The sequence below is a fragment of the Emydura macquarii genome, unplaced genomic scaffold (assembly GCF_026122565.2).
Source record: "Emydura macquarii macquarii isolate MOO-44397 ecotype Brisbane River unplaced genomic scaffold, CSIRO-AGI_Emac_v2 contig_2422, whole genome shotgun sequence".
Taxonomy (NCBI): domain Eukaryota; kingdom Metazoa; phylum Chordata; order Testudines; family Chelidae; genus Emydura; species Emydura macquarii.
Genome location: NW_027132559.1, coordinates 30,310,605 through 30,335,971, shown reverse-complemented (window position 1 = coordinate 30,335,971; position 25,367 = coordinate 30,310,605). Strand labels below are relative to the sequence as shown.

The following is a 25,367-nucleotide window of genomic DNA, read 5'->3' as shown; positions in this document are numbered from 1 at the left end:
TTCTGCAGTATCAGCAATGGAGGAAACAACTTGATTTCAGCTTCAGGGAGGGAGAGCTGCAATAAAGCTTCCACCATGTTGCACAGGTGCTTAAATGCTGGACCTGGTATTTGAATCTGATTGTATCAGGACGTTAATAGGATCTTTAATCCTAATTCTAATTCACTGATTTTTTTGAGATTTCCTCTTATACAATTGTCAAAGCCTGATCCAAAGCTCATTGAAATCACTTGAGGGGTTGCTGCTGAATTCAGTGTGCTTTGTACCAGACCTTCAGTGCTTAAATACTGTATTTTCATATGTGGAGCTTTCTAAAATATTTCAAATTTGGACCTGGAAATATCTGGGAAAGCAAATAGTTTATCTCCAAAGTAATAACAAAGTATACCAAAGAAATCAAGTACTCATGTAATCTATATAAAAACATTAAGATTATATGATTGGAATAAGAGTGTCTGGAGGCATGGTTCAATAATATATAGTAGCACAACAGGATCCATCTTTTCTTTTGTAGTAGCAATACAAAATTGGACATTCCTTTGCTCAGACCTTTCTCACATCCCATTTTGACTTGTGCAATTGTCTCTACTAATCCTAAATCTCTGCTCTGAATTAGGGAGTGTCTAATGCCAGACCAGATTACTGGTAATGCCAACAAGCAGAACAATATCATAGACAACTAGACCATACTGTCTCTCTGATCCCATTCTCCTCTTCCCCATAGTCTTTTTGCAGGTTATTCCAGTGTGGGAGAGAATGGAGTCTAGCTGAAGGATCAGTACTGATTTTTTTCTATTAACAGGTGAAGGAATGTCAGCATCTAAGGGTTCGTCTACATTTTGCCATGAAAAACCCATGGCTGGCCTATGCTAGTTGACTTGGGCTCACAGAGTTTGGACTAAGGGGCTGTTTAATTGCAGTGTAGATGTTTGGGCTTGGGCTAGAACCTGGGCTGTAGGACCCTGTGAGGTGGGAGTGTCCCACAGTTCTGGTGGCAGCCCAAGACTAAGGGGATGTCTACTCTGCCGAGTGAAGTTGACTTACTTAAAGTTGATTTTCACCCGTAGATTTTTAGAAGTCGCCACAGCATGTATACACCAAGCTGTTTGCGCAGGTCTCGTGCGTCCACACTCACCACGCTTATTTCGACTTTCAAAGCACTGACCGTGGGTTGCTATCCCACAGTGCAACTAGCCACGGTGGCTGTTGGGATGAGTTTCATCGTCCCATGATGCAACACTGCTTCCCCCTCCCTTCTTCCCCCAAACAAACAGGAAACCTATTTTTGCGTCATTTTTTTACACTGCGTGCTTGCCATTGCTGCGGAGGCATGGAGCCAGCTCAACTCTGCACTATTATTGTGAGCATCACAAATACATCGCGGCTTATCATTGAGTAATTTCAAAGTAGAGCAAGAAGCCAAAGCACAGGCAACAGCAATGCCACCGAGGCTGCCCTGCTACATACCATCGAGCAGAACAATTCCTGATTGCTGCAGGCTGTAACGCATCATCTGCAGTCCGTGGAGCACCGGTTCTGGTCCTGGGAAACAAGCACAGACTGGTGGGATCGCATCATTATGCAGGTGTGGGATGATGATCAGTGGCTGCAAAACTTTCGTGTGCGAAAGGCAACTTTCCTCGAACTGTGCTCGGAGCTGGCCCCGTCCCTGAAGTACGTGAATACTCGCTTGAGACAAGCTCTGATGGTGGAGAAGAGAGTCGCCATCGCTCTGTGAAAGCTGGCAACTCTTGACTATTACTGCTCGGCTGGGAATCAATTCGGAGTCGGTAAATCTACGTGGGAACGTCCGTGATTCAAGTATGCAGGGCCATCAATAGACTTCTGCTACGAAAGGTAGTGACTTTGGGAAATGTGCAGGACATAGTGGGCGGGTTTGCCACGATGGGGTTCCCAAACTGCAGAGGGGGCCATTGATGGGACACACATCCCTATCTTAGCACCTGCCCACCTAGCAACCGAGTGCATAAACCACAAAGGGTACTTTTCCATAGTCCTGCAGGGCCTTGTGGATCACTGGGGTCATTTCACAGACATCTGTGTGGGGTGGTCTGGAAAGGTGCATGACGCTCGTGTATTTCGAAATTTGGGGCTGTTCTCTAGTATGCAGGCGGGCACTTTTTTCCCCAACAAAAAAATTCACATCGGGGGTGTGAAAATGCCAGTAGTGATCCTGGGGGATCCTGCTTACCCCTTGCTCCCTTGGCTAATGAAGCCGTACACCGGACACCTTGACAGCGACAAGGAGCATTTTAATAACAGGTTAAGCACTTGCAGAATGGTTGTAGAAAGTGCCTTTGGGCGTTTAAAGGGCAGATGGAGGAGTCTTCTCACTAGGCTGGACATGAGTGAAAAGAACCTCCCTTTGGTGATATCCGCTTGCTGTGTTCTTCATAATGTGTGTGAAGTGAAGGGTGAGAGGTTCCCACAGGGTTGGGCTGTGGAGGCAGAAAGACTGGCTGCCAATTACGAGCAGCCAGATGCCAGCACTACGCTGAGAGCTAACCGCAGAGAGCTTTGCGTTAGGGCATTTGAAAAACAGGTTCTGCAATGAGATGCAGAACTGATTTCTGTTCCTGTATGTTGTTTGCCTTTGCTAAACATCCCCTCCGCCCCCCAATCAATAGCTGTACCCTCCAAATCCCTCCAGGACAAGATATGATTTAATAAAGAAATGTGTTGAAATGATGCAAACTTTTATTTATGAACATTCAAGTCATGAGTGAAGGGGGGGAGTGTTCATTCACAGTCTCAAGGGGTAGTGTGGTTGCTTGCTGGCCAGCTGTCAGCGGGGCCGCCGCTGCTTTCTACCAGGGTGGAGTGCATCACGTACTGCAGCCTGGCCATTCTCCTCCAAGACGAACAAGGCTGCCCTCCCCAGAAACCTTTTGCGAAGGATAACAGATTACCTACATGAAAGTTTCTGTGAGATATCAACTGATGATTCTCAGAGCATATCTCATCACATAACTCATCACATATCTCATCATCTGTTCTGTGGGTAACCCCCCAGTAAAGGCCAATAAACGCCTGAAATCCCCTTCCTGCCCTCCCCCCCCCCATGTAAAAGGACAGAACTGCTAAGAAGAAAAAAACCTCACCAGATGTGCCTTCCTCGGGATCATTATTGCTGTCCTGTGTGCTGCTGGACTGCTCTGGGGTCAGGAATAGGTCCTGACTTTCTGGCAGAATGGACACCCCGCTCTCCTGAACCCTGCTCTCCTCAGCCGCCTCCTCCTCCTCATCCACGGAGTCCTTATCATTGTCCATTGACTGTGACCTAGTGAGGTATCGATGCTATGGGGCGGTGCCGCGGTGGGATCGCCACCGAGAATTGCATGCACCTCATCATAGAAGCGGCATGTTTTGGGCGAGGAGCCAGAACTGCAGTTAGCTTCCCTGGCTTTCTGATACAACTGACCCAGCTCCTTGATCTTCACGTGGCACTGCTGCGCGTCCCTCTTGTACCCCTTCTCCAGCATGCCCTGGGATAGCTTCCCTTAAATGTCCAGATTCCTTTTGTTGGCTCTGAGCTGAGCCATAACGGATTCCTTGCCCTACAGACCGATGAGATCAAAGACCTCTGGTCTACTCCATGCTGGAGCACGTTAGGGCTTTGCAGTAGCCATGAAGAGTACAGCGACAAAGCTCTCTCCACGCTGGCTGCACAGGAAATGAAAATTCAAATTTTCCTGGGGCTTGAGGGGAGGGGACTTTTCCAGGTAGCATGACCACGGTACAGCACAGCGCGAATGTCCAGAGTGGTCACAATGGGGCATTGTGGGATACCTCCCGGAGGCCAATAACATCGATTTAAGTGAAGTTCTGTCTACACTGGTGCTAAATCAAAGCAATAAATTCGAATTAGGTGCTTCACCACTTGCAGAGGTGGTTTTATTAAGTCGACTTTTGCCGTGACTTAAGTCGACTTAACTGCAGTGTCAGTGTAGATGCAGGTGTTCGGAGATCAACGTAAGTGACTTTACGTTGACCTCTGTCGCCAGTGTGAACCAGGCCTAAAGGTCTACACTGCAGTTAAACAGCCCCTTAGCCTGAACCCAAGTCATCTGGCAGGGACAAGCCACTGGTGTCTAATTGAAACATAGACATACCTTAAGAGCGCAGTCCTGAATTTCGCTCATGACAGATAGACATGCTACATGTAGAGTGGTAACTGAGTTAATAATAATAAACACAGAATATTAAAACGTGGAATTCTATTGGAGGTGTAAGAAAATGTACCAGTTTTGTTGGGCATAACATAGGTGGTAACACTTGTACCTTTCCTGTTAAGTTGCAGTCATGATCTAAAAAGCCTCATTCCTTACATGCAGCTTCTTGTTCAAGAGAATCTAAAGAACAATTAATATTTGATAATAGCTACACTGTTTTTTAGACTACAAACAACCAAGGGCAGCAATTGCTCAGCAAACATGTCACAGGAAGATTGATAGCGGGGCTATTGTTTGTCACTTTGTGGGAGACTTTTGTAACTAACTGCTTTGAAACAATGTAGTGCAGTCTGACTAGAATAACGTCTGCACTTTCTGAATGATGGGAATGACCTGATCTGGATCAGTTCTGAGCTGCTGTCTTGTATTGTAACTCATTGAGTCCTCATTTGTGGAGTTTCCTATAAACCCCTTGCTTTGTGTGTGTGTATATTTGATTCAGCCATAAAAGAAACAGGGTACTCAAGGCTCAAAACTAATGGATCTCAGGAGACTGATGGAAGCAAGTGCATCTTCAAGTAAGCCCCATATTTCCATACTAGTCCTGCTTCACCCATTCCCCTCCGTCTCTCAGACAGTGGGCTTCTGGCTATCTATTTTTGTAGATTTTAAGGCCAGAAGTGACCATTAGATCCTCTAGTCAGATCTCCTGTATAACACAGGCCATGGAATTTAATCTGGTCACTCTTCTATTGAGCCCAAAAATGTATAGCCTGTGGAATCTTCCCTTGCAGGGGTGTTTCATACACCATGAGAGGCTAAAATGGGTAAGTTACTGATTAACTTCCCCACTTGTTTGTGATGAGGTGAGATGATGGCCTCAAGTGACCACTCCTTGGCCACATGCCTTCTGTAGCCACTAAGGCCGTGTCTATACTACCACTTGTGTCAGCAAAACTTATGTCATTCAGGGGTGTGAAAAAACACCCCCGGGCAACATAAATTTCACCAACATAAGTGGCAGTGTGCACAGCGCTATGTCGGCGAGAGAGCTTCTCCCGGCGACATGGATACTCTGCTTGCTGAGGTGGTTTTATTATGTCGATGGGACAGCTGCACAAGCGATCTTACAGCGGTGTAGCTGCATCAGTACAGATATGCCACTGTAAGCTCACTAGTGTAGACATGGCCTAAGATATGCACACCATAGAAAAGTAGAATGAGTCTGAAACCAAATATTACCATAAATATAAATCATTATTAAAAGAATTCTGCAAAAAATGACCTCTTCATTTTATAGTTTCCAACATTTCAATACTCTGTAGGAGGCTATATGTTGTGGGCCTTTTCCTTTGGGCCTTTTCAGTTGCACTCCATTCATCTTGGATATTTTTAATGTAAATACAATGAAAATATTAATTGAGACTTCATTTTTTTCCATTGAAATGTTTTTTGTGACTGAACTTGGTGAAAAGTACCTTGAAAATGGAGTTCTTGTCATGAATCTGATCCAAACGCCATTAGAATCATTATTAAAGTTCTCAATGGACTTCAATGGGTTATGTCCTCAGAATCGATCTAGTAAGGTTGCACCCTACACTGCTCCAACTGCTCCAACAATGCATCCATGCTGACCTGCAAACAACACCTCTAGGCACAAAACTAATCTTTGAGGCCTGCAAAATCTGGACTATGCCTCCTGCCTCACCAATTTTGGGCATGTAGGAGTGTCAAGGCTAATTTCAGTTTGCATTTGGGAAGAAAGAATTTCAAGTCCTTTTCTTTGCGCAGAAAACCTTGAAAAAGTAAGCCCTAGATTTCAACGGTTGTCGCTGATTTTTCATAGATATCTTAAGAACACTCATGGTCTCCCTTACAGCTGTCCAAAGGGGATCAGGCTTAGTGATAATATTCATGAGAATGCTCAAAGATCCTTCCAAGAGGCTGGCAGTAGCAAGGAACAATTCCAGACTCTAGCTTATCTGGAATATTGTCCCTTGAAAAATGTTTTGTCTTTGGCACTATGCACAGATCTTAGTACAATAATTTAGGCTCTATTTGTCCTGGAGCAGGAGACTGGTAATGTGAAGACCCACTTTCTACAGACTCAAGTTTGGCAGTGCTCCAAAGAATCATCTTTCTAACCATCCCTCAAACCTTGCAGCCAGTTCTGTGCACAGTGGTAGGACTGCAGTGGATGGAGGTCTGTGACATTTTTGAGTGGAGGTTGAAAAATTGTTTTCCACACCCACCCAAAATTGCTAAAACTGGCTTTGTCTAAGAATGGTGGAATGTTATTATTAAACCTTTATATTTGTGCCTAGAGGTCCCAAATCAGTTTCAGGGTCCCATTGTGCCCATACACATAAAATGACATAGTTCTAGGCCTGAGGAACTTGAAATTTAAGAAAAGTGAGTGGTTGAATCTCCATGTTCATAATCTGGTTTGTAAACTGTTTAGGGCAGAAATTGTCTGTCCTACGTTTGTACTGTATGTAGGGAATGAAACCCTGCTCTCTGATTGGGGCCTGAGGATGTTATTGTAATAACAATAAAGCTCTTATCTCTCTGTTGGAGCTTCCAACTATTGTTCCAATAAGTACCAATTGTGGTGGTGTCTTTCATGATTTTGACACCTGTCCAACTCCTAGCTGGACAGAGAGCTCAGAATTTCTTTCCATTAGGACACCAAATGGCTATTAGATGGTAACAGTTCACAATTAATTCTGACCTGGTGTTGATTTGAACAGAACTAGAGGGTCTATAGCCCTTGAGCATTCTGTTGCTAAGCTCTCATTTTAATCACACTGTAATGGAATTCTCCCTAATGGAATATTGGTTGTCTCTTGGGAAATTTGACAGGTCTGAAAGTGCATGGAGAAAAGAGGGAATAGCTGACTCAAACAAGCTAGATGTATCTTTCTCCTAAGTGTTTGGAAAACATGGGTGTGAATGTATAAGTGGCCCCAAGATAGCCATAACATTAAAAACTGGCACTTACTCGTGAAATCACATTATAAGTTACTGACCTTAGCAGCACTTCAGGGGTCATTTTCACCCAGATGGCTTTTATTTTTCAGCAATCTCTGTGGTGCAGTAGGCACTGAGATTTTTTCCTACCATCACACATTCAGATCTCTACCTGCATTTCTCTTTTCATTGGTGTTATATTTGGTTACAGTGTATAATGCAGGGACAAATTCCACTCTTCACTAATGTCTTGATTCTTCTTTGCCTCTTTTACAACAACCTGGCACAGGCATAAAAGGCAGGCTCCTGGTCTGGAGAAGTCTCCTAGAATAATTCTGAGACACAAATTCTCTGAACAACATTTTCTGTCTTGCACATCTTCCATTACAGCTACTGGAAATGAATGCCCTTGCGTCATATCATATATATCTCTTTTTGTTACAATTCTTCATTGTTTGTACGTGTTTGTGGATATAAGAGTGATTGTTTTTCATTTTGACATGTCACATTGCAGCGCATGTCCTTGCTCATCTCCCCAGAGAGCGAGTTGACATTGGCATCAGAGTGGGTGAGCTTATCAAGTATAGTAGGCGGCCGCATTTATATGGATTGAGATAGTTTCTTCAGGCTATATATTAGCAGAGGTTGACAGTTTGTAGTAGATACTGTGCAAAATCTGCATTGGATGGTATGATTTGTACTGAGTGAACATGGTAAAAGAATATTTTGTGTACATCTTTGAAATCTGGATTCAAATAAATAGGGTTGGATCAAAAAAGGCGGGGAGCTCACCAATTTAGGGGCCATCGTGTTATAATAACATCAGATGAGTTAACTGTTTTTATGAAGGAGCTAGAGGCTTGTTTCACCTTGTTTTAACTTCTGCTAATGAAGATCATGCATAGTTTATGCTTAAATTGCAGGAAAGGGAGTTAGGGAGGCTTGGGTTCTATGCTTGCCTCTACCACAGACTGGCAAGTTTCTTGGGCCAACATTTTTAAGAGGTATCTCCAGTGGGGAAGCCAAAAATCAAGATACCTGGAATGAGTGGCCACTTTTGAAAGTTTTGGCCTGAACCTCTTGGCATATCAAGTCCCTCATTTATAAACTGGGGGATTACACCACTGCACTAAGATGCAGACAGTAAAACGTTCTGACATCCTCAGATGGAAAGTTTCATTGTGCTGTATTATAAAATCTTCAGATAACACTGCATTGCTAGATTAGTCATCTATTCTTCGATAGCACAGTGCTTCTTCCATCATGAAGGAAATTCAGTGGCAGGCAATTATATTGAAATACCTTTAAAAATAAAAGTCAGGATGGATTCTTATATGGTGGAAAAATACTTGTTTGATTACCCTACCCCACAAAAAATGACACATTATAATTTGCAATACAGGACATCACAATAAAAATTAACTTGTGTATAATGGTTTATTGTCAGTTTCAGAAGACAAAGTAAGGGCTAAATTCTCCAGTGGAGTTTCCTGAGGAGAGCTCAATACCTCACATCATACATCCCTTCTTTGTAACCGATAATAAATGACTACTGCAAATCTTACAGTTTATTGTGAGTACACAGGGAACCGCTAGTGAGTCTGTAAATTGTTTAGAGATCCAAATTACACATTTTTATTAAGTAACATTTGGAAAAAAGCTTTAGACTGAAAGTCTTTCTTTCCTTTATTTACTAGTACAATATACCCCAGTTCTATGTCATTTTGATAAATTACCTGCTTTTGTTGTAGTCTAGCCTCAAACCTGGTTTGATATTAACTGTGGTTTTCAGTTGCACTTCGAGGTGTGCCCTGTGTATGTACTGTATACAGCATGTCATTAATGAGATGAGCGCTTTTTTTTTCATTCTTTCAGTTAATTCTCTCTGTTCTTTTTTTCCTTTGTGCTGCACGGCTGATAACCATCTTAGGACCCTGCAGTGGGATACAGACCCCTCAGTGCTGCAGCTCCAGTCTGACTCTGAACTTGGGTATATGTCAGCTCTTTTGTTATTTATTTTATTATTTCTTTGCAAGTGTTATGTTGAAAATGTTTCTTGGTTGAGCTGCTTTTGTGTGGGTTTCATTTATTATTAATTATTATTATTGCTTTGTTGAATTGAAAGTACCATAATTTGTTTTCTTTTGTTAGTTTCACCCGTGATCATAAGCTTTGGCAGAGGCATATTTTTATATGGAAACAGAAAAAAGCCTATAAACAGATGATCTGTATTTTCTGTTGTCCGAGAACAATAACAAAAAATAACCATTTCATTATGGATGAAATGTTGTTATAGTGGCACTTTAATGGAAAATGTAATATATGTAGGTCATTATACTAATTTCTTGTTTGTATTTGTTCATTCTGATTTTTCATACTGAATTACTCGTAGGATGCTCCCCCATCCCCGACCTTACCATAGTTTCCCTTATACAGTAATAATTACCCCTTCTTCCTTAGGAGTTAATAATATGAACAATTATATTTGTACCCTTAGCAAATAAAACTCACTTTCACAGTCAGAGTTATTTTGTTTTTTAATTGAATCTATGGCAAGTAAGGTGTGTTTAGTTATAATTAGCCTGAAATTAATACTTTTTCTAGCTTGAGGTAATTTGCCACGAGCTTCTGAAAAAGTTAACAGCTCTAAGTAACTGAAACTAACCATTATAGTTGGGTGGTTGGGTGAAAAGGGTCAAATTTATTTAGTATGAAAAATGTCTATTGTTGTCCAATATTGGAATCCATATTATGAAGTATTTTGATAATGGACCAATCAGTGAAAATTATTTTTAGCCAGTGACACATGAAACTGTTAGCATCTCCTGATTCCCCTACTGTCAGCATCACACTAGAGATGGAACTGAAGTTCAGAGAGAAAATATGGTTTAGTGATGAGTCATTTGATTTTGGTTTGGATATCATCCATGTGATCACCAAAGTTAACTATCGCAAATAGTTTCGCTGGCGGAGGGAAATACTATAGCACAAGAATGAGAGGTTAAGCTAACCAATCATTTCCGTTCAGTGCTTCTCAAGGTGTGAATATCATTTTTCTTTGTTTAAATTGTGGGAGTTAATACAAATTCGAGGCTATGAATGAGGAAGTAAAATGAGAAGGAAAAATATGCCACAAAATGCAGGCTTGAAAAGGAGCCTAAAGTGATAAGGAAACTTTTCCGTCTTGAGTGGAGAGGGGATAATCCATCCATTTGTGCAGAATTTAACCTTTTGTTTAAACAAATAGAAATAGCCCTGATTTTTCAGGAGCTAATCTTCTAAATGTGAATGTATACGGTACTGTCTTTCTGAGTCCGCAGGCAGATGTTTTTAGTGCTTATGCTGCTACTTATAGTTTTCACATGGCAGCAGATTGCAATTGACAAGATTCTGGTAAATTTCACAGCTGCTATTCAGAATCCTGCTGGTCATAATACAAATGATAAAGACCATGCCAATTTCACTTTGCTTGGTGCTTGGCAAAGCCATGAGCACTGTCTAGCCAGGCACTGGGGAAGAAGAAGAAAAAAATATCAGAAGAGCACAGTGTAGCAGACATCCTCCCTCTTCCCTGCACCAGAGACAGAAGTGCTTGGGTAAGGTTCATCAATGTTACTCTTCTACCCCAGAACTGTTAGGCAGCTTTTGTCTTCCTCCTTTTCAGTGGCCAACTGAAATGGGAGGTGTGGCTTCAGAGGTAGCCAGCTCCTACAGTACTACCTGGAGGATGATACAAAAGCTGGAATTTTCAAACTGTATTTACATGCAGAATCCTGACAGAAATCCTAGCATCCTGCCCTTTCCCAGCAATGTGGGTTGGAAATTGAGCATCCTCAAGAACCAAAGTCCCCCAAGTTTCCTTTCTTTTAGCAGAAAAAAGCAAAGAGCAGAGGCATATATGGCATATATATAAGCACGATGACAGCCAGGAGCTCTCTGTCATGTGTGGACTGTTGGTGCAAGGAAAGGAATGAAGGATGATTAAGAGAGTGAATTCATAGCAAGGCTGGGTTTACCCATAGGCATATGTTCTCCAATGCATGATGAGTTCTGCCCATTTCTTAATAACAGCCGTTCTTCAGAAGAAGGACAGTCTTAGCAGGACTGATGGTGCAGAAATGTGAAAAAGTAATGATACATCATGAATTCTGTAGATGGCCTACAAATTGTCCATATGGCTAAAATGACTGCAGTGGGCTTGTGTCTCTTCTGGGAGAGGGCTAATTTTTTAATGTAAAAGACTAGAGATTTAGCTGCTCAGTGACATTCCATGATCAGGACCCCGGGAACAACTTTGAAAATGTATCCCTTAAAGATTCTGTAAATCCCAAAACAAATACTCAGCAAGCTGTAGACTCAAAGGGTTTACAAGCATCTAAAATGAAAGATGCTTGTGAATGGGAAGGTGACATGGTTGATGTGGTGACAGATGTGTGCGCTGCATTACAGGAAACTTGAGTTCTGGAATAGGACATTTTATCTTATAGCTGGTGGAACGCAGGCCCTGAATGGAGGTAATTTATTTGGGATCAAGGGCTAGATTAGCTTTTGGCTATACAAGTACCCTTTGTTGGCTGATTCATGGAGCCAAAAGGCAGGGCTGGCCCTAGACCAAATGGCACTCCAGGCAAGGAGAGACTTTGGCACTCCCCCCTTCCATTTGTTAAACTTTTGAATACTTTATTTTTTATTGCATTTGTAGCCCATTTCATGTTTTTGCTGCACGATTTGCATGCATGATTTATCCCTGTCATGTAAGATGATAAATTTGCACTTTAGGATCTGTAAATCTGTATTAATTCATGCCATAAATAAGCAAATAAAATGCATTTGCTCTAAGCTTATAGAAACTTTTTAATTTTACGAATACTGAAATTATTACTGTTACGGAGAGCAAAAGTCTATGTTCTTCAGTTTTAGAAAGTCATCAAACATTACATGTTAAGCATGGCAAAAGAAGAAGCAGTATTTCCTTGCATAGTAAGTGGTTTGACTGATATCTCTGATGTCTCATTAAATATGTCATTTATTAGTCACTACTTACACGCTTCAAGTCTTAAAACACAAGTACACTTTCACAATTACACAGTAAAACAAGGTTCATAATATCACAGCTGGGCTCTTAGTTCATTTTAGTTTGTTCTTGACTGACTGGTGATGCCCACCCCTTACATACCCATGAGGGAGTGACTAACAATATTCTAGGAGTTTAGAGGAATATGTAGTTCTCCAAAAGTCTGGAAGGTTTCATGAGATTCTACAAAGGTCCAGAACATCCTTGGAGGTTAGTAAAAAAATGAATCCACATATGGAATGCCTGAAACATTTTACTTAAAACATTCTATTTTCTCTTTTGTTGCTAACAACAAAAACAGCATCCCAAGCCCAGTGCCTCCCATGCCCTGAACCCCAGGCAGTTGCTTGGGTCACCTGTCCCTAAATCTTGCCCTGCCACAAGGTATTGAATACCTATGAGGCCACACACTTTCAGATGAAGGAACACCATCTAATATAACAGGTGATTATCAGTGCGAGACACTAGTGAGTGATGGATCCATAAACAATGCCTAAATTAAACATGTTTGAGATTAAAAATGTAATGTTCTCTCAGTGAAGTTCTCTAAAATGGACTTTAACTCTTGTGCAGGCTATCCATCTGCAAGTCTCAAGTCAGATTTTCACTCCTGCAAAGACCTATTGAGTGAACTGATATAGTAATATCTTTAGTATTGAATGGGATTCTATAACGGTAACAGCATTCTACTGTTTTAGAAACATAAATTAATACGGCACCAATACTCAACTGGGATCACAATAAAAAAGTTACATCAGTGAGGAAATCTTTGGGATTTCAATAAAGGAATCATGGGACTAGATAAGAGGTGACTAATTACATAGAAGTCTATTTAATCATATAGACGATGTAAATTTTAAATCAGCGATGGTAGGAAAAGGAAGAGTAGATGACATTTAACTTTAATTTTTAAAGTTTGAATTCTCCCTGCATTTAGTGAAAGTTATTACCAGATAAGCAGCACGATAGTAAAGCTTTTGGTAGGTGTTACAGATCCCCATGATATATCTCAGGTGGCAGAAGTTTCTAGATTTCCATGGAGTGTTTTAAAACATGCACTGCTTTTGTTCACACCAGCAGAGGTACAGCCTTCAAAACTGGCACAGGAGGGCTCATTAATTCTTTTGTAAAAATGAATCACAAACTGTAACAGCTGCTATTGCTCTAGTGAATTGTTACTTGATATGACTGATTCTTACTGATTACCAAGTGAATCTAATTGAATTTAGCACAATAACACTCAGCCAGACAGATGAATCAGAAAAAATATATAGCTGATTCAGCAATAGCTCTAGCTAGAGAGCAAACTAGCTGTCCTCCATATGGTGCTGGTTTACTTTTGGGACTCTTATTTCCTTTCATATATGACCTTATATGAGGAATATCTTTAAACACAGACATACATTCCGAGAGAGGATATACAAGTTGTATTTGAACATCCAGTTTCCCAAATTACTTTAATAAACTGTCTCTGTTATTTCAATAACCAGAAACTCTATTGCTTGGTTTTCCTGCTTATTTCCATGTAGCTTATTTATAGTTAGGGAAGCAGGGGGAGGGCAAGACAATTCATGCCTCTATGCTAGCTCTGTGTTCCTGGTGATTTCCCCAGCCTCTTGCAGCACAGTTCCAGTAAAGCTATGTTGGCAGGATTCCCATGGCCATCAAATTCTCTGGGAACCCTACTTTAAGAAGGATATTCAATAGGAGGGCAATAATCAGTCTTTATTCTGTTTCTCACCAGCTCCATATATATGGTGGAGAAATGCATTTTCCCTTTCAGTGCTGTTGACTCCTTTCCCAGCCTGTCCCCTTCACTATGTGGATCCTAGCACCTATGGTGTACCCTATATAGATGTGTAGAGAGTATCCATCCATCCTCTGTGCACAGATCTGCTGAATACATGAACATGCCCTATGAATGCAATATCTCTTGCCCTTCCTATTACATTTCCTCCCACAATATGAACAGGACTCAAAAGAGGCCAGAAATATGCAGCACACAGTTCATTAACTTTAATTCTATTCTGGCTAGTAGCTCTCACGTTAATTTCCCTCAGTGCAAAGTCAGTGAGTTTTATTAGATGTTTCCCAATAAACTAACCATACCTAGTTTATTAGTTTTCATTTTAGCAGACACTAAAACTTTGTCATTCTGTCTGTGAAAGCTTACAGCAATACTTTAATGTAGCAATGCTATATGCTTACTTGACTAACCTTCTGATCTCACATTAAATCTTAGACGCAGACTGCACAAGCTAGGTGTGTCAAAGATTACCCAGGTTGATTTCTTACCTCGGGAAGTGGTGTCCTACTCCAAGGAAACTCAGACGCCTCTTGCTACACATCAATCTGAAGGTGAAATATTTCCTATTTCCAAAGTTGTTAAGAATATGCCAAGAATAGTATGGATAAAAATAATATGAGACTGTTTGTTTGGTTTTTTTTATAAATGAGGGGGAATGGTTATAATATTGATATTTCTATTTCTCACACATTTCCTGTAAACCAAGCATTGTTTGTGTGACAAAGGGTTGTGATTAAGAATAATTATAATAATGTGTTTATATACAGATAGAATTAAAGTACAACAGCCTTACGACAAACAGTGTTCTAACAGCAGTATCATGAGGGCATATTTTCAAAGAAATCATTATGTATCTAGTTAAGAGATTGCTTCATGCTACTTAAGGAAACATACTAATTCCAAAGGGTCTGTAAAGAGGAAATATTTGACTATTACTCTAATATACTGGCTCAGTGTTGATGATGTCTTGTCTAGTGGCTGGTCCTATCAAGACTAGAACTTGCAGCTGTTCAAGAAATGGGGTCTTCTCCCTTTTGGTGTTGACAGTCCTGGGGTCTATCCCTGCTGACAACATAATGTCTATATATATATAGAGTTGCTGTTTGTTATGTTAAGTTCTGGCATCAATAAAGATAACGAATGAATACTTGGTATTCTAGTACTGATCTGACCATTAGCTTAGGTTACTTAATACACGTTTGCCTTCATTGCGCTGTGCTGGTGTATATTGATACCAGTTTAATCTTGTACCAGTTAAATAATAGCCTGATGCAATATATGCCTTATTCTTAAATATTATATTTGCCATTTGCCACTCTGTACAGAAAAGGTAGAGAAAAACTAAAGTCTGACACACTAAGCACACCCCTGAAAGGGTCATCATAAGAATTAGAATCATATCTGAGGCACATGTTATAATTAGGCATGTGAATGATCAGGAAATGTTCAAAGGATAACTAGGTGTTGTACTACACAAAATAATGTGGATCCTCCCAACTGGGATAAGAATAACATAAGGATCAAGAAGACTGCAATGTGTGAATCAATAAGTTTGCCTACATGTAAATTATTGTCAAAAGATATATGTATTTATATATTGGAAATATGTCTAGTTGGTTTTTTACAACTGGGTTATCCCCTGTCCTTTCAATATAACATCAGAGGAGGGCTCTCATGCCAAATATTCAAATGTCCTGCCACTATATAAGAAGTTTACCTTCCAGTAACTGGTATTTTATTTACTTGGAGTAGGAGTATAGGGCCCACATCAGACCTGGCTGAACCATGAGTTTAAATTGAGTTTTGATGGTTAGCACAAGGTCCAAAGCATGTGACCAAAAAGAATGAACTCATGAGAAAGGAGGATTGTTTGTGTTAAATGTGTAGTGATGCTTGAAATATCTGCATGATCTTATTTAAGGATTGGGTTGAGGTAACAGAAATAAAGAAAATGTGGTTAATTGGGTACGAGGTGCACTAAATGATTGGTTTGTTTAGTTTATTATGAAGAAATGCTAAGTTTAGTAGTTAAGGAGAAATATGGTAAAATGAGATAAGAAAAAGACCTTGAAGAAAGAGCGCCAGTCATTACTCTTGTCTTGACCAAGACAGAAGACAGTGTTCAACCCTATGCTGCTTCATCTCACCTTACCTAAGGTCTGGTGATCAACAATGACATTGCTTGTTTGCCATAATGTATAAAAAGACAAAGTTTTTAGGGGTTTCTTTGTCAGAGCTTTTCCTTACGCCTCCGGAGTAATGTCTGATTGGAAGGTAGCCCCAAGCCTTATCCTCTTGTATTTGGCCAATGCTTGTGACTGTATTGTTGCCAGGATATAGTGTATGAGTGTGTCTATGCTTGCACTGGTATTTTGGATGTAACCAGCACCAAGTGGCCTTTGGACTAATAAAGGAATTCTTGTGTGGAAACTGAATAATGGAAACCTTAATAAACTTATTAGGAAAATTATTCCCAACACCTGGTGCCAGAAGTGTGCAACTGTGTGGATGAGTCCCCACTCCTCTAAGATACGGCCTCATGAGCAGCATCTCCTGATGACTCTGCCTGCCATTCAGACTTTCTGGAAGAGATGGAAGAAGTGCCTGCTTCAGAAGACTTTTTCAAATTCAACTTTGGCTTAGGCTCTGCACATTTATCTGATAACTGGTCACTGGAGAGGTCAGATTTGTCACTGAGGCAAAGAATACTTCATTGGCTTCAGGTCTGTATCCACCTGACACTCATCACTGGACCATGTCAGAAGTTTAGTGCTAGATAGAGAGAGACTGCCCTTCCTTCCTGAGGCAATTTCCTTGCTTGTAGCCAGGAGATGCTAAAGACATACATTAATGTGAATACTCCCAGTGCAATGGCCCAGGCCGTCATACCCAGTGAACTGTCTTTCCTAACAGTCCAGGCTGCCTGAACTGAGGTGGCTGCCTCTATACATCTGTATGAAGAGTGGATGATAAAGACCTTTGTTATTACTAAACCCTCCAATTGTTAGCAGAATGCCTTGCCTGAGTGAGTTCTCTCTTTCAAGAAGATAACTCCTTACCTTTCCAGAGGAAATTCACAGGGAACTGATAAGGGAGGCCTGCCATTTCATAATCTGATGTTAAACATCTCAAGGGAAAAATGTGGAGTAGTGTGGACAAATCTGGACCCACTTTAGGAGAATCTTTTTTTCAACTACAAATAGCAGGAAAATAAATGCTAATAATACATAAATGATATGACTTCAGACTGCAAGAACAAAGCCATGTATTGGGCCAGACTCTGACCTCACTTATACCAATGAAAATCAGAAGTGATTCCCTTCACTTCAGTGGATTGACGTCTAATTACATCTGTACAACTAAGGCCAAAATCCTGTGCATTGGTTGCAAATTAGGGGAAAATAGCAGATGCAGTGGAGGCCCTGAAGATGAGTTTAGACTGCCTTGCACTTGAGCAAGAACTAGTCAATGGGATACTCTGTCTAACGTGAAGCTCAATGTTGGAACTACATCGGTTGCCATGTTGGCATATATGACAGGTCAAATGCATTGCTAGGCAAACAATGCCATGATGGACAGGATGCTCCAAATAACTTGCATTGCTTGGCTAATTCTGACCTTTTAAGTCAAAGTTATAGCAAAGAGATAAAGTAAAGACATAGAAGTTCATGATCACACCAAACTTAGTAAGCTGAAGAATTAAAGTTCACTGTATGCTCCTCACCTCTACCTCTGCTGGTCCATCACAAGGCAAGACAACCCCACTACAGCGTTCTGGCAGAAAAAAGTGTTTCTGTTATTGTTTGATAATCCTCTACCTTCTGTGGTCACGTTCAAAGAAACAAAAACAGGAAGAACAAGGTTTAATATTTAAACATGGGAAGGAATATCTCTCCCCCCCCCCAATATCTCTTCTAAAGTGGTTGAAATATATTGAAACTATTCTTCAGCTGCAAGGGATACCCCTTCACAAGGAAAATTAGAAATAAATACCACCCTTGCTGTAGAGAAGGAGATCCAGGAAAGAGTGGCTTAGACTTTTGAAGTGGTAATTAGCTGGACTCACTCCAGGGGATAAAAGAGGTTCCGTATTCCTGGTCCCCTAGTCTGCTGGGAATTACTTTCCAGGTTTACATTCCAATCTCCTAAATCTCTTTATAAAGTCTGAGCTCTTCAATATTGTCAGGCAGAAAGATTTTAAGTAACAACGAGCAGAAGGGATTGTCTTGCAAAAAGAGACGTAAAGAAAACTCTACAGTGTTCCCTTAGTGCCAAACAATAAAATATTCCCCATAGTCTCTTGAGAGATTGTTTTACCAGTGGTGAGTGATAATGTTAGGCCTCCTCATTGTCCCAAGGTAGCTTACCATGATTGAGCCATTTACTCATTTCCTAATGTCTCAGAGTAAAAATGCTTATTTACTTGCATGATATTTTGACTGCAAGTCACACTCGTAAGATGTATATCTTGGCCACTAGAATACTTGCAAAATGCAGGATTTCAGATGCAAACTGTCAAAACCCTTTTTTCAGATTGGAAAAAGACAACTAGTAAACCTTACAATGTTGCTGATAGTGACTTCATCTAAGCCAGGAATTAAAAAATCTCTTTTTCAGAGACCTGCAGCTGTTACAAATAGTGCATCAGTACCAGACCTTCTATCAACGGAACTTCATATCTTTTTAGTCAGAAGGGGATACATGAGAAACTCAGGTTTAGAAATATAAGTCTGGCCTCCAGTTCCTCAGAGAGGTTGCTGCATCTAGAGAACTGAGGGACATAGACTTCTCCACAGTAGTATCTGCACCACACAGGCCTGGAGTCAGAACCTTTATAAAACAGTAGAGGAAACATTCATATTGATAAGTACAGCATGGCCTCTGAGTTTCAGATACTGTGAATGCTAGAGTCTCAGCTACTCTGCTATTAAAAGGTATCGCCTGATTTTAAAATAAATAATGACATTATTCTTCCCTAGCTAAAACAGATTACTTTTTTTTTAAGAAGAGGTAATTCTCTTTATTTGAGGGGAATAATGACATATTATTTCTCCCACCCACTCTGTTATTTAGGGGGATGTGTATATGTATCCTTTCCACTCTTTGAGCACAAGTACCTAATTCTCTTGCTTTGTCTAGGTCAGCATAAGCTTCCATCCTTTTTCTTTCCTTTCCTTGCAGGAAGTGGATGACTTCAAAGAATCTAGATCTTGGGTCTGGAGTCTAAGGAAGACAGGGCTTCCTCCTCCTTATTAAGGCATAATTGGACTTGAATTTTGGTCTTTGAACATGTTTGGAGATATCTTACCATCACTTCCTACATTTCCATGAAAAACATGCTTGGCTTGATTCAGGCCTGAGGAATTCCAGCTCTTCTCTTAGGGAGCTTTCGATGGTGAGAATTGCAACAGAGAAAGAAACTTAAATTTCTCCACTGCATTGAGTGATCCATATTCCCATAAATAGCATTCACCAATGATTGGATGCCCAGAAGTAACTCAGAGCTTGCCCTCACCTGGTGGCACACCAAGGAGAAGGCAACATGTCTGATCTCTGCCTGGGATGAATCCCCTCCCATTGGTACAGGTGTATGCATGTCTGCACTACCTCTGACAGGGGTGAATGGAGTGCCATCAACATTATAATGCAGAGAGAAGTATCTACCCTTTCTCATGTTTTGTTCTCTCTCTTTTAACCATAAGTAAATTTTACAAGTTATATTTATTCCTCTTCTACATGCTAGTGGAATTTACTCATTGGAGATATTAAACCTGTGCAGTTTTTCAGGCTTGTTAGACTATAGGTCTAGACTATAAGTACCTGGGTCTGAAGTCTGTTACTGAAAAATAAGTTCCTTATACAGGGGAAGGAAATTTGAACTTTTGGCACAAGAGATTCTCTGACCTTCACTTGATATCTTCTTGTAGAAAAACAAAGTAATATTCTCCTGCTATTAACAGAATGACCTATTCCTAAATTATAAGGATTGTGCCAAACTCAGCCAAGGAATCCAACTTCAGTGGAGTTCTTTTGACTTCAGTGGAGTTACACCATGGTGATTTGGGCTCAATCAAGCTATTGTAATGTATTCCCGGTGTTAATATGGGCTATTTAGGAAAGAGAAAGAAATAACCATTGCATTCAGTTTTGAAGAGGACCAAATAAAGTGGCAAACTTCAGAGGCTCACAGGTGGGTAGGGTATTTTGTATTTATTGGCTATTGTAATTCTCCAAATCAGAGACTTCCCCATGTCCCGGACTGCCAACTGCAGGGATTAAAAACATCATGAGTCAGGCCCCAAAAATCATGAGATTGATCTAACAATAATGAGATATTAAAAATAATTCCTTCAGAGTCATTTTTGTCTTCTGGGATCTTGTTTTCAAGCTTTTCTTTGTAACTATGAGGGCTAGAAATGTACTTTTTTTAAAGGTAGGTGTCATTCTGGCATATTGACATGATTTCAGGCTCTAGGGCTTTAAGAAAAACACCACAGATGCCAAGACTCATGATAAAAATGATGATACCTGGCAGCACCGTTTGTCTGTGATATAAAGTATATGTAACAGACATGTCAAGACCCACAGAAACACGTAGGAAAGTTTAGAACTAATGAGCGTGAAGGACATGGAGATGATCAACAAGAGACAAGGAAGGTGGAGATTACACTACCGAAAGAGTCACAATAGGAAAATGAATGAAAGTAGAAAATGCAAGGAATAGTTGGGAAAGAATCACTACAAAAAGCAGATAAATGAAAGAGAAACAGCTGAAAATAACAGTTCTGCTGTCCTGCTTATAGGAATACAGAATTATTATTAATACTGATGGTGTCACTAATTTTGTTCTAATTATGCAACAGACTGTTTTTACCCCCGGTGCCTGTTACTTGATTCAAATGAGTATAAAAATCTGTTTTGTCTTCTCTCCTTAAACCAAATCATTCCAGAATCAAACTGCAGCATCTCAGAAGCTGCCAATAAACATTCTACAATAAACATCTACATTTCTTCACTCTTTAGCCCTAAATCAGCCTGTGTGTCTAGCTGGTCTGAACAGCTTCTTCCCAATGCCACTGTGGCACTTTGTGGGGCCACTGCAACAGTGCTGGAAAAATGCAGAGTTTGGGGGGCTAAAGTCAAGTATAAATGCAGACTTTTCTCTGTGTATCAGCATGATATGCTGTTGCTATTTCATCAGGCATAAACATCCAAATTCAACCCCCTTTGTTTAATCAAATCGACAAAGATTATTCTTTTGTACCAGACTGTAGTAGACTGGATGAGATTTTTTTTTTAAAAGGGAAGTAAAAGATTTTATAGACACTGAATGTCACGATTGCATCCCCATCCTTTGATATCAAGAGTCCAAAATTTATTTTTTATCATTCATAAAAATACATTTCAAAAGCATATGGACAGCACCCTCTGGTGGAATAATGATAAATTGACACTTGATCTGTAAGAATGACGTTTTTTGTTTCCAGAAAAAATGATTGACGTAGTTATTTTGGAAGGCATATAAAAAAGATTGGGAGCAGTACTCTATAGCGAGAACTTTTATTTAACTACTGACATTCTTCATCATAACTTAAGACTATGCAAAATAATAATAATAAAACCCCAGAAACCATATTCCTAAATGTGATATAGAAAAAGGGAATATAATTATTTGGAACACTGGTTTATAGAGCATGACCATCAGCTACAAACTTAAGGTTGGACCCCATTAAAAAAATAGGCTGTAGGTGCTCTTGCAGTAGCCTAGTAGGATTTGTGATTATAGCCTAAATATAAACACACAGTGAAATCTGCAGTAAACCAAACTTGTTGTCAATCCTCTGAATTAAGCTATGACTAACATATTCTCAGAGTTTCTGGAACAATTTATTTTTGCTTCTGCTAAAGCCACCTACATCAACTAGCTAACCAGTTATAGTTGGTCTATGGATGATTGTTATCACGAGAGCAAAGGCTGTAGTAAGTGAATAGCAAGTTATTAACTATCATGTATTTAATGTGTATTTATGTAGAAAGGTTGCTGTTCGGTTAGTAGATATTTCTGTGGTTAAGAGTTAGGACAATGGCCTGGCTTTGGAACTTGTTGGCTTGCAATTTTGGTTCACAGAATGGCACACTTGGCATTGAAGTAATGATTTCCTTTGGATGGCGAACTAAATAAGTGTAGGAGCACAGTCATTCAGCCGGGCGAGTGTGGATCTCTGGGTTTGGAGGGCAGCGGCTGAGGGAGTATAACTCCCCTAATCCCCTGAAAGTTATAGTTTCAGTAAGAAAACCTTGCTTCATTTGGCACATGGAGGAGAAAATGTTAGCTTGCTACCTGCATTGTCTACCTGTGTGTTTATCAGATGTCACTGCAGTATCCTCTAGGTGTGAAGGTTGTGAAAGTGGGGACATTAATGATTTCTGGAGGAAGGTTTTTCATAGGCTGAAGATGTGACTGAGCAGCGAACCCTCTTGATTTTAAACTGCTTTGAATAGATGGATTGGAGAATGTCTGAAGTAGCAGTAAATCTCAGGAGATGGCCGGCTGCAAGCTGGTTTAATAGACAGAAGGTTGGCAGGGATCCTCCACTATCACAGTAAAACCCACGGTAGGGAGTCTGGGGAAGGATAGCTCTGCAAGGGTCTCGTCACAGAGTTCATTCCTGATCGTTCCATTGTGGGGGAACGATGGAACAGTTTGACTCCCTCAGAAAAGGTTACAGGGACTGTCTGCAAACCTAGCAGGATCTGGGGGTGATCTGCATGGAGGCCTGTGCCTCCATACTACCCCTGGCTCTGGGTAGGCCCCCTGAAAGACAAGGCAGTATCCTCAACAGAAAAGATAATGCAGTCTTAGGCAAAAGTATCTTTTCTAGTAATTCTCTGCAGGGCTAGAAGGTGGACAACGTGCATCCTTCACAGTTGCACCCTCACTAGCCTCAGCCCAGCCTATCTCCATCTCCATATTGTACTGGTAGGTACAATATATGGTACAGTAAACATGGAACAGAGAGGTCTTGAGGATAGACTGTTGCAGAGGGAACATTCCCTACACAACTAGAATACTGCTTCAAAGTTACTGCAGATGGAAACAGGAACAATCAAGGTCTATCAGTGCCCACCCTCTTGGCAGTTCCCACCAGATCCTAATGGATGATTCCTGCTCAGGGCTGCACAGGAAGCTAACTCCTTCCTCCATAGCTATACCAGTCAGACCTGGGGGCAAGTTAGCCTGCTCAGCCCCCATTTGTAGAGATCAGTCTGCTCTTTTAGACAGAAGTTCCTGTTCAAAACATTAAACCAAATGAGATCCTGGGACACCTGTTGACAATTGGCAAAAACCAGAGCTCTGATGCTAATGGTGTTGACCTCAGACTCCTTTAACTAGCTGCAAGTCAGCTGTGTATGCTGACATTTGAAACCCACATTGATTCATGAATTTAGAGACTACTAACACCTGTATGCAAATAGAGTCCCAGTCTGGGTGCAAAACTAAAATCTTATCTTAGTTCTTTTCTTGCGTCATCTGGAAAGTTCCCAACCACTTTAACCCATGAACAACTGACATGTCAAACCCCATTGAAATAGCAGTCTGACTTCAGATTGGCCTGCTCCTAGCAGATTTCCAAATGTTCACCATATACACCATTTTGTTCACATAAGGAAAGGGTTGAGATGAGGTAGGGGATATAGAGAGCATCCATAGGCCTGAAATTGCTCATGAATATATATTATTTTTGTCAATACATTTGAGTTAAGAGTTTTAAGATACATTTGGAGATAACATTTTTTTAAGAAATAGGAATTTCAGGAACTGACAGCTGCTAGGGAGGGGAAGGTTGTGGGTTTATTCTCTCATGTTGTGTGTCTTCATTGTACTATATTTATCCCACTGATAGTATTTAAATACTTTTGTGTATTGACATGTATTGCTTTTGTACACAGTGGTTACCCATTTTAAAAAATCAGTTAGACAGATTCTGTGAAGTCACCACAGTTATACTCTATCTTATGCAAAGGGGAGAATTGTTTTATAGGGCACATTTTCTCTACAGTTAGGATACTGCTTTAAACTTATTGTGGTTGGAAACAGCAAGGATGAAGGTCTACCCATGCTTATCCTTCCTGCAATTCCCATCTGAAGCTGATGGACAATTCCTAATCAATAGTTCAAAGGAAGATGACCCTCTTCACCTCAAATACTACAGTTTAGTAGCCATTGGCAAGTGCTGGCTTTGTAATGGTGACCAGGAAATCTGTATTAAAACATTTATGGATAAAAAGAGATTGCTTTACAAAAGTAGGCATTTGTAGTCCTCAGTGGTCTAATTAGTACCAGTATCTATAATACATTGATATAAGCCTGAAGATAGCTAGAAAACCCCTGCTGGAATAAGCAAAAGCCATATAATGGAAGTCCATCATTAGTCAGATAGAAGAGACATATTGCATAAATAGATTGGTGAAAATACCCTCCCTCCTCACAGGTTGGGATTTGTTTCTAGGCACTTGCTACTCAAAGGAAAAGCATCCCAGTCTAGAAACCCTGGATCTATTTTAGCCTATGCAGCTAATGGTAACTAGGGTCAAAATTATACATCTGAGAATTCTTCTGTTCTACAGCTCTCTATCATGCATTCTATAGGTGAGGTAGCTCTCAGGATAATAACCCTATTGATCCTCTGATGTCTGTTATAGTTTCTTTTAATTGGCTCATTAACATAAGAGAGGCCACCCGCCCTGAATAGCTGACTCATAGAAGACCCTCAGCTGTCAGACCCAGACAAACTGGAGAGAGACCCAAATTGTTGGGCTGGATAAAATGAGGATAGTTTTCCTTAAACTACATAATTGGCAATTGTAAGACCAAATGGGGATTGCCTCCAAACCTGGACACTGATCCTGAAAATGATTCTGTGTAAGTAGGCTGATTCCTGTGCCTATATAGGGCCCATAAATGTCCATGGGATGCCCTGGATTGCCACAATACTCTGAAATCAGGAGCCAGTCTTTGACTGTATAAATCAGTGATTTATTTATTTAGATGATGAATTCTGAACCTGCTCTTGAAGTTGTCAAGAATCGTTCCAAGAAATCAATAGGAGCTGCATCAGGTCCTCTGCAAAGAATTTCTTCACACAGAGACCATCACTGTGGAAAATGTAGAAGGAATCTGCTGTGGATGTGGACTTTTTAAAATAAATTAGTATGTCAGTATAGTACAAGTTTTAATATGAATTCCTTTGAAATCAGTATTAACACAGGATGGTGTTCTCCTTTGCTGTATGACAATAGGCTCTTAAACTGACATTACAAA

At 40.4% G+C, this 25,367-nt stretch overlaps 1 protein-coding gene across 5 annotated transcripts in view; it reads left to right on the top strand.

Moving 5' to 3' along the window:
• DYNC1I1 (dynein cytoplasmic 1 intermediate chain 1) overlaps window positions 1-25,367 on the top strand; it is a 242,226-nt gene that overhangs the window by 39,056 nt on the left and 177,803 nt on the right. For all 5 annotated transcript variants that reach the window (XM_067562161.1, XM_067562160.1, XM_067562159.1 and 2 more), the window contains 2 exons: window positions 9,094-9,153; window positions 14,480-14,595. In XM_067562161.1, coding sequence (XP_067418262.1) covers window positions 9,094-9,153; window positions 14,480-14,595 — 176 coding nt within the window. The remainder of the gene's footprint in view (window positions 1-9,093; window positions 9,154-14,479; window positions 14,596-25,367) is intronic.